The sequence below is a fragment of the Physella acuta genome, unplaced genomic scaffold (assembly GCF_028476545.2).
Source record: "Physella acuta isolate Inbredline_101_S28 unplaced genomic scaffold, ASM2847654v3 ptg000412l, whole genome shotgun sequence".
NCBI lineage: Eukaryota > Metazoa > Mollusca > Gastropoda > Physidae > Physella > Physella acuta.
In genome coordinates, this window is record NW_026731931.1 from 1,130,001 (window position 1) to 1,140,674 (window position 10,674).

General features: G+C 30.8%; 1 protein-coding gene across 1 annotated transcript; it reads right to left on the minus strand.

The window, feature by feature from the left end:
- Window positions 1-8,789: 8,789 nt before the first annotated feature.
- On the minus strand, window positions 8,790-10,088 carry LOC131942569 (deleted in malignant brain tumors 1 protein-like). Its single transcript, XM_059302463.1, has 4 exons — window positions 10,007-10,088; window positions 9,389-9,512; window positions 9,088-9,293; window positions 8,790-8,806 (listed from the first exon to the last, which is right to left on the minus strand). Exons 1-4 carry the CDS (start codon window positions 10,086-10,088, stop codon window positions 8,790-8,792), a joined length of 429 nt encoding a protein of 142 aa, XP_059158446.1.
- Window positions 10,089-10,674: the final 586 nt, after the last annotated feature.

A 10,674-nucleotide genomic window follows, 5' to 3' on the forward strand; every position in this document is an offset into this window, starting at 1 on the left:
GAGCTTAATGTATGCCATATTGTTAAAGAGGATTCCCTATTGATTTCAAAGCAACATATTCGATCGTAAACATTTAATTTTTAACAGCGATAGATAATTACATTGCTTCTGTTAGACCACATCATAGGCCTACACGTGTTGACTTCTGTAATCAACAGTTAAGCAAGAATTATTAATACTGGTTTAATTAAACAGTTCAGATAAATTAATATGGGAAAACAAATTAATAGTGACTTCAAACTCATATTTTAAAAAGCTACTCGTATTACGAGGTACTCATCTGAACAAAGCTCTGCAAGCGTGGTAAAAATCGTGGTAACTAGCGTATAGTAAAACACGGACACATTTTTTGTTGAGAAGTTTCAAAATGTATTAAATACATTCCGTAACAAAATTCGAGGTGTAAATATGTGTCAAGTTAAGTACAAGTAGATTTTTGTCAGAAGTGTGACTTTCCTTATATTGTGAACCTAAGTAAAATGTATTTATTTTTAGTCAAAAAGATTTTTTAGCAAAGAACCTGGTTTGAATAATGGAAAAGAGATTTTTAGTCGTGGTAATGAATTCGGAAGTCTATGTGTAGCTACACCTGCCTAGATTGATATTTCTTAAATGGATCAACAATGAGCTTTTGCAATAGTAGTGGAAAATTGAACATTTCAAAGCATGCCTGTGAAGGTAGGAGACAAAAGAAATTGTATAATGGAAGCAAGTTAATACATGGCATTCAGAAAACTATGCATTGATTACACACTTAGTTTCAGAGCAAAATTGTAATCATGATTATTTAACTATTAACAATGGATATGTCCAGTGCTCCGGGTCGATATATGGACATTCATACATCAGCTTTTGTCGTTTTGATTGTCATGATGGATTTAAAATAAATGGTATAGCAACATCAGATCAAACACTAAGTTCTGAAAAGTCAATATGTGATAGTAATATGATAGTAAGAACTATTTATTCCTTACACCTTATTTCACTTCATCTTGAAATGTGTCACGTAGATTAAAAATGTGTAAACAACATAAATGCATGAAAACAAAAATTAAACGTTAATGTAGAAAGAGCTACAGATAAAGATAGAAATATTGACAGAGATAGAGATAGAGTAACGTTTGTGTCGACTTTCTTTTTTCTGTGTAATATTGTTATGCAAAGCTCCAATTCAGCTGATCCACGAAGTTACAGTTGCCATAAAAAAATAATTTCAAATTTGGTACAACATGTGAATTACAATATCACTACAGAAATAAAACAATTGTTTTTCAATGACATGTTGCGATAAAGCATAATTGACGATACCGGGAAAGTGTCTAGCTCAGACATATTTTTTTTACATAGTGAACTATCTTTAACTAAAGTTTCGTATACTATTATATTATATTTAAATCTGAAATATTTTAAAATTGCTGTTTAAAGGCAGTTCATGTTTTCACATAAATTCTATCACATAATATTAGAGTGTAGATAGATAATAATACTATATTGATTACATTTTCAGCTATACTTTGTCTCGAAAATTACACAAGCATTAGCAACGGAATCGTTAATTGCAAAGGAGCAGACTTTAAAAATATGTATGGTAGCAAATTTACTTATCTCTGTAATTCTTGTTACTATGCGCAACTATTTTTCTCCGATATTTTATTCTACTTTAAAAAGTTTTAAGTATTTAAAAATTGATTAAAAATCCTGTCTTTATATACCCCAAAGTGATTTAAAGGAAAATTCGAGAAAATTTAGAGGAGATCACTCCCGCTTTATTTCTGTTTTAAATGAAAACAAGTAAAAAAAAATATCAACTCAAATTAAAATTCTTGTTTTTTACATCTAGGTTTGACCAGCTCACTCCACTGCACACGACCGTCGCTGTTCTCTACACATTTAATTTCATCTTTTCCAATCAGTTGAAAACCTTGGTTGCACGTATAGTAACATACGCTTGCATGTGCGTTTTTAACCTCTCCGTCACACTGAACCTGCCCATTCATCAGTATCGTGTAGGATTTTGAACACAGCTTACCTTAAAATTGGAAAATGGAAAAAAAGAGGTTATTGATATTTTTGTTACGACACAATTTTCATAGATTATATAAAACGTTACACACAATTGGCAATAATTTCTATGAATATATTATCCGACTTACTGATGCACTTGGGAATAGATTCGCTCCACTGGCGTTCCTCTCCACATGTTAATGGTGTGATGTTGGGGATAGACAACTCAAATCCACGGTGACATACGACACGGCATTGACTTTTGAAAAAGTTGGAATAGTTACAAATGCCTTCTCCGTTCACAACATCAAACTTGGGACATCTGATTGCTGAAATTAGTTTTCATGTTACATTTGAACAATGCAATAGCCGACCAGTTATCTATCGATATCATTTAAATACATTTTCCAAATCATTTAAGTTATAGTTTCTGTGAATAAGATATAATTGTATAGCATACGGTAGCATTGAGGTTTTCTGCCATTCCAACCTAAGTCACGATGATAGTTTACAACGTGTTGTCCGTGAATTTCATAGCCTCTATGACAGTAGTAGCTACACAATCCGCGGTGACCATCCGTAGGATCAAACTGGCAGTTGACTTCCCCATTTAGTAGATAAGTATAAGAATGGTCATCTTTACATCCTCCACATTCTAATATTTAAATCATTATGTCATTTATATATATATATATATATATATATATATATATATATATATATATATATATATATATATATATATATATATATATGTTCATTCATTTTATTAATATTTAAATAGCAGTTACTACGAAATATTAGGCCCCCATGAATTTGTGGTCTCTCACTGAATAACTATGTTCGCCAGTTCCTGTCTTTATATAGATTACTTTTATTTCTTCGTTGGACTGTGAACAATCTCCTTGCATACTTTATTTTAAACAAGTGCAGACATTTAAAAAGTTAGTAAAATTTTTATTGAATAAAATTGACATCACATCTGTACTGCAAAAAAAAATGTTACCTTCACAATAGCCGTGATCTGACCATACAGCGTTTATCATGCAAGTGATTGTTGCCTTGCCTACCAGTCTGTAGCCCGCATCGCATGTCAGTTCACATGCCGTTTGATACGCTGGCGATTTCGACGTGCAGTTAAACATTCCACTACGGACACTGGGCGGCTCGTTACATTCTACAACTAAATAAATACATATCACATCGTTTTTCGCTGTATTGTTCTTTTATCATTACAAACAAATGTTATTACCTTCGGAAACTAAATTCCATTTATTAAAAAAAAAAAATTAATTGTTGACCAATATAATGTACAATTGAATGTCCTATAAGTATAAGCTTAGTTTTCGTATTACTCTCCTCCAATCGTAATTCACAAAATACATGTTATCCTAGAATCAGATTTTTTTTAAACATAGTTCAACATAAAAAAAATATTAAATTAAAACGAAATAAATTACATATAAAATAAAACTGTGTGATAATTAGCTACTAATGTATACTTGCAAACCGTATACTGTAATCCTATGCATTTGCGAGGTATTTTGATACATTGAAACTACACTCATAAGACGCAGTGCCGTAGCGAGGTCGGGTTTCACCCGGTGCGGCACTTAATGGTGTACCCTTCCCCCCCCCCCCCCCTAAGAGGCGCAGCGACCTTTCCCGGGTACAAACTTTCAATTTTCGATTTGCACCTTCCCCCTCAAACTTTCGATTTTCAACCCCCCCCCCCCCCCTTCTACCTTTCGAATTGCACCTCTTAAAAGACTATTTAACACTCTAATTAATCACTTAATTAAGTGGAATTATCATTTTTCTATATTTATTTTGCTATTTATTGCCTTTGTGTCACCCCCACCCCCTAAATGGTGTCACCCGGTGCTGTCCGCACCCTCTCCCCCTCCTCTCGCTACGCCTCTGCTAAGACGAATAGTATAAATGAAACATTATAAGAATATTTATTTTGAAACTCGATTTAATCGTAAATATTGATAATGTAGATTAATTATTAAAATTATTTTTTTTTTCTTTTTACACTCATAAAGTTTATTCAACTGTTATCTGATGCATTATATTTGCATTGCCCATTGTACATCGCTCCCACATATTGTATTTCTGTTATAAATAAGTTCGTAGCCAACGTCACAGTTGACTATTGTACGTCTCATTTTCTTTAAAAGCAATAATCTACTATATATAATTTTTTTTTCAATACGTGATATCACATATTTTACATTTGAGATGTTTTTAAATGAATATTTTACAATTATAACAAACTAAGAAGCAAAAAAGTTATTACATTATTTTTACAACGGCATACCTTCGCATTTTGGTTTCGGATGACTCCACGTAGCTGAAGCTTGACACACTGTGTTGTTTTCTCCATTGAGATAGTATCCTAAGTTGCATGAATACATACACGTGCTGCCTATCCAATAATCTTGCTCAGCGCCAACACAGTAAATCTTTCCATTTGCAAAGTTTAATACGTTTTCTCTAGGACAACCGTCAACTTAAACAAGCGTAACATATTAACAAACTTATAAATATATTTACAAAAAACACCTACGTTTACGGTAACGCCAATCATTCCATATACGTCAAAGTCAACGTCAACGTCAACGTCAGCGTCAGCGTCAACGTCAGCGTCAGCGTCAACGTAAAATTCAACGTCAGTCTCAGTCTCAGTCTTAGTTTTAATCTTAGTCTTTTTCTTAGTCTAATAATAAAAAATACACTACGTCACATGTATTCGTATATATATATATATATATATATATATATATATATATATATATATATATATATATATATATATATATTCATATATGTTTATGCATGTATGCGTGTATTTATTTATGTATGAATGTATCAGATGTATCCCTACCGACACAACTGGGCTTTTCATTAGGTTCCCAAGCTACTCCACCATCATGATCAACGCATTTCACTGCTTCTGGACCCTGTAGCTTGAAGCCTTCTTTACACAAATAATGGCATTCACCTCCATATTCCAATTTGCAGTATGCTTTTCCATTTTGTATGCCTGCGAAACTGCTTGAACACTGCATTGCTGAGAAATGTAAACATCACATTTTTTCTCAAACATACGTTCTTAAAAAGATACGGTTACAGACATTAATTTGCAGTTAACAATTAGAAATATACACTGCAATATGACACATTTAAAATAAAATGCATTATTGCATGTAACGTATACATTATCACGCTCAATATGGAACGGCGCAGCGTAGCAGTAGAGAGCTAGCATCTCGATTTCGAATCCGAGTTCAAGTTAGTAAAACGTGCGTGACTCCACCCCGCACTGATGGGTACACTCTCGTTTTGGGAACGCAACGCGGCTGTGCATAGTGCTGACCATACTACTCCTTCATATGCCTAGGACCCTAAAACGGATGATATCCACTTCATCTGCCCAATTTGTCTTGGGCATGAACGGGAAAAGAGGATGATTGGTCGATATTATGTTCTCTAGTTTAAAAAGTAAGTATACAACATTATAGAGTAGTATCATTTGTATTTATATTCTTATAAAAACAATTTTGTATATATACACATTATGCATTACCTTACTTTCCGACTGAAATGCCTTGTTTTAGTAAGTGTTTAATTGTAATCTATTAGTTTTCTTTGACAAGTTGTAGAAAACTAGCAGATATTTAATATTATTTAAATGCCGTGTTAATTAATATACCCGTAATAGCCTTTCATAATGTTATTATTAATTTGTTAAATTTATAATAACTCAACCACCTTAACTTTTTCTTTAATAACTCATCATCATACTTTTAAAAATGAAAACGCAGTTTATTGTAATAAAATCTATAATGAATGTGTAGGCCAATGTATGTGTGTACGTGTACGTGTACGTGTACGTGTACGTGTACGTGTACGTGTACGTGTACGTGTACGTGTACGTGTACGTGTACGTGTACGTGTACGTGTACGTGTACGTGTACGTGTAGGCCTGTAAGCGCTGGTTACAACACACAATTTGCCATATTTATATTAAAAAAAAGAAATTAACAAAATATTATTTATTATATTATAAAATGTAAAACATACAACATGTTCAAGTCATATTCCATACTATCTATAATAAAATGAAATCAATTACATTAATATAATTCAACTCTTTAATATGACATTTAAAATTTTTTAATATACATTAATAACAATAGTTTTATTAGTATTTAACACAATCTAGAATATATAACAATACAATATTTAAGACCAATTTTTTGAAAATAATAATCTTAATCATTAATATAAAACGATATGATTTTTATGATCGCATTCCTTTTTTTTTTAACGTCTAAGTTACCACGTTCTTGTTCCTTTTAAAAAGCAAGAATTTACTTTCAATCGATTGTAATGATATATATATATATATATATATATATATATATATATATATATATATATATATATATATATTAATATATAAATATAAATATAAATATAAATATAAATATAAATATAAATATATATATATATATATATATATATATATATATATATATATATATATATATATATATATATAGTTTATATGCAACCGTCCCCTTATTACAATTGCATAGTGCTAATATGCTAATGCATGATTTCCAGAAGGAGATTTGTTCAGATGAACGATATAACAACACAGTTGCTATTGTGGCTTTACGTTTTAAAATATTATTGTTTTGTAAAATGTTACAAATTTAATTCAACTATATATATATATATATATATATATATATATATATATATATATATATATATATATATATATATATATATATCTTATGAAATTAGCAGATTATATTTAAATAGATTATTTAATATCACATACTTACACATTTGTTGTTAGTCGCAATAACACTTTGCGCTGTTATGCTGCTGACACAGTTTGGGATTATTAAAAAAAGTTAAAAGAAAGCGGGTTTTCTTCGGCATGGGGTGTGGTGTGTGCCTACACAACAATCACCAACAACTACAAAAGCAGTCCTTGTTATCCACAATATTGTAATACTTCTTAGAAGTTGATTATCGGGCACCATTCAAGTTTCCAAATTAAGCCAAATAGCAGCTCTCGTTATGATCTACCGAGCGACAAAGCAATATATAACTACTTTTTTTAAAATCTACTCTACGTGTAACACGTTGATAGTTTTTTTTTAACTTATTGATTTTTATTCAGTATAACTTTTTTTAAAAACTTTTATAAAATTAACAGATTGAACAATATTTCTAGAAATGTATTGATTGTAAAACTTTTTTGGCTTACCTTCTCCTTTATAGTGTTGTTTAATATATTCGGTAAAGTTGTCTTCTTTTCGTAAACTAGGTTCTCGCTGTATTTCAGAAGAAGAAGAATAGCACGAAACTACTTCAAAACGACGGTTATAAGTATAATGCCACACTTTTTCTTCCATTAAGAAATTGTGGGAATACAAATCGGCAACGGATTCGCTCCAAGGTTCGTCAACGTAATATAATATTAGCGCCCGCATGCATATTTTTTGAAATACAATTATAATATATGCGTTTACATATAGCCAATACATTGCCCACTAATTTAAACATAAAAAAGTACCATCAAAGTATATTCATTGTTTGTTTTATTAGGCTAACACGTATTTACAATTTAAATCGTAAACGAGTTTTTGAAAAAGAGAGTTTGCTTTTATTTTTTGGGATATCTTAAACACATTTGAAGAATGTGTAAACTCAACTTATAAAACTATAAACTTCGTTAAAAATGCAGCTTGACATTATAATAAAGCAACTATATATATCTAGACAAATCGCACTACAGTTTTATAAAATAACAATAATTAGTCAGTGATATAATATAAAATTTAAACGAGGGGACTGATATATATATATATATATATATATATATATATATATATATATATATATATATATATATAATTTTTTTTGGTGGGCCAGGGTGCAATGAAGACATGTGTTTGAAACACTAAATTGGGTAAACACACCATTATACAAGTAGAATACAATTATACTGTTTTAAATGTCATTTGATTAACTGAGAATATCAGCTTTAAATTACGTGATATTATCATAAACATATTTACCTTTGATTTCATAATTTGCATAAAATCCTTTATGTGTGTTTAATCCATTTGCTTTGAACTCCAGATACAAATAGTTACTGGTTGATTCTATTGTCCATGGTTTCGATGAACAGAAACTCCCAATCAAAGTTGAGTTATTTGATGGACCGTCGTGTATTGTAAGGTTTTCATTGTCACAATCATCTCCCAAATTGAAATCCGAAACACTGTAGTCGATATCATTGTTAAAATGTTATTCATTTTTTATTTATAAGTAAACACAGAAAATGTATTATAATTATTAATATTCATTTTTATTGATTATATCTTACAGCGAAACGTGAAAAGTGTAATATTATTTTTGGTGCATTCTATTACACAAAAACCAACGTACTTGAGAACAATGTAAGTATATGCGTTGCCCTGTATAGTCCAGGTGTAAAACATGTTCCCCAGGCAACCAATTGGATATCCAGGACTAGAGATAAAACCTTTCGATCCATTCAATATGGTGTGGGTATCTGCATTGGTCAGATCATGCAAAATGTCATTTATGAAGAGAAATGTGTGCCAATATTGAGTATGTTATGTGTAATATAAGCATATTTTTATTTTGCAGCCTTTTCCCGTTTTGGTCCAAGACACTGTAGTTAGAAAAAGTAGTGTTCATCTGTTTCAAAGACCTCGGTGGTCAGCATTTTATACAGTCGCCTCTGCTAAGGTGTGAAATTTTGATGATATAAATAAAACATAATCAATTATAACGTGAGAAAAAATAGCTATAGATTTAATTAAAATGATCAGAATAATGTTTTGTAGCAATGTTTTGCTAGTTTGGTCGAATATTCGTATCATTTATGAACAAAGTAATACGTAAATTATATTTCTTACATGTATGTGTATTATATGTTGCTATTCTTCAAGTGCATGGTTTTTAACACGTTTGTCTTTCAAGTGTTCGCACAAGTTTGTATGCTCCAAAATTTTGATTACTTACCTTGTGAATAAAACTCCCCATAAAATCCTCTGTATGTACCAGAACTATCTGTTTTAAAAGTGACCAACAAGATGTTTGTTGTCGATACCATCACAGCTGAGTCTCCCCTATCACAAACTTTTCTAAAACTTCGATCATTTTCAGTAGCTCCGTCGTACACGGTGATATAGTCGCGATGACAAGACTCTGTTTCCACAAATGATATGCTACAAAAAATGTTTTAGGAACAAAGTGGTTTAGTTCAATGTCACCTACGTAAAAGGTACAACGTTTTAGTAATGTATGCTTTATAAATACCTACTTTAAAATTATATTAGCTTTAGCTCGAGTTGACAGAGTCCATGTATATTTCTGATTATTCAAATATCGGAAGGGATATCCAGGACTTGCCAACTTGCCCGACCCATAAAGTGTACAGCTTCTGTCTGTTTTAAGTTATATAAAAAGTACTATACAACATACAGATGCAATTAACAGTATTCGTTAAGAGTGAATAAAAAGTGTATTTTTACATTCTCGTATTCAGAGGAAGTATTGTTATCATGCACAAAAATCACATGACATTTGACACCATTTTCACCTCAGCGTTTCATCAAATACGGAGTATATATGGGCTTATTTTTGTGTGAAGGCTACGACACCAGCACGTTCAGGTAGTTGGAATAAATTTCGTATATAATTACAAGATCTTATATTGGAATAACTGGCAAATGTTTAGTGACCTCAACAAAACGAAGTTGTACTTTATTTCTTAATTTCCAAAATACTGATAAGTTGAGTGCCTTTTCATTTTATTTTGGGCTTTTATCTACTATAGAGACACATAAGTTACATAAATAGTAATGTTTTATGTTAACCACAAAAATAAAATCTATTTATATCACAGGGATCACCAAAAAATGTTGAAGTAAAAACTCACATTGTTTGCTGTCAAAACTTTTCTGACAAATAAATCCCATCTTGGCTTGAGCATGGTGTGTTGTCCATCCGACTGTTGTCATGGCAACCGTTTCATTAAAGCCGAATCTTGTAGAGTTCCACCCAAAGTACACCGGTGTCTTGAGTTCAACATTTTAAAACGTATTTCAATTACTTGAACAACACTTACATATACAATTGATAAACTAAATTGTATAATTCTTGTCATGGCTTAGGCTGATTCTAATGATAGATCGACTAATATATGTTAAAAAAAGATGTTTTTATTTTCGTTTTATATTTAACTTATATTTTAAAATATGTAAAATCAAATTTTAATTTTAATTTTAATAAAATAATTAAATAAACAAGCTTTGCAATGGTGGTAAAGCATGATATACAGACTAAAATATTTAAATAATAAAAGAACAATCAACCTATATAGAATACCGACATTAATGTAAACATTAATAATATCTTTGATGCAACTACAATTATGACAAAATTACAACCTGTAATGAGCCAACAAATTGAAATGACTCCGATGTGTTGCGGTACAACCCGATAAAGACATCGTTGTTAAATTTCAGAACATGTCCTGTAATGATTCGCTTTGTATCAGTGTCAAAATGATGATGGCAAATAAAACTTACACGATCATTCATTATT

Coding starts and splice junctions, on each gene's coding strand:
- LOC131942569 (XM_059302463.1), bottom strand. CDS start 10,088: ATGACAACAGTCGGATGGACAACACACCATGCTCAAGCCAAGATGGGA. Junction 9,513..10,006: donor AAGTTTTGACAGCAAACAAT/GTGAGTTTTTAC, acceptor AACTTAAAACAG/ACAGAAGCTGTACACTTTAT. Junction 9,294..9,388: donor AAAGCTAATATAATTTTAAA/GTAGGTATTTAT, acceptor CATTTTTTGTAG/CATATCATTTGTGGAAACAG.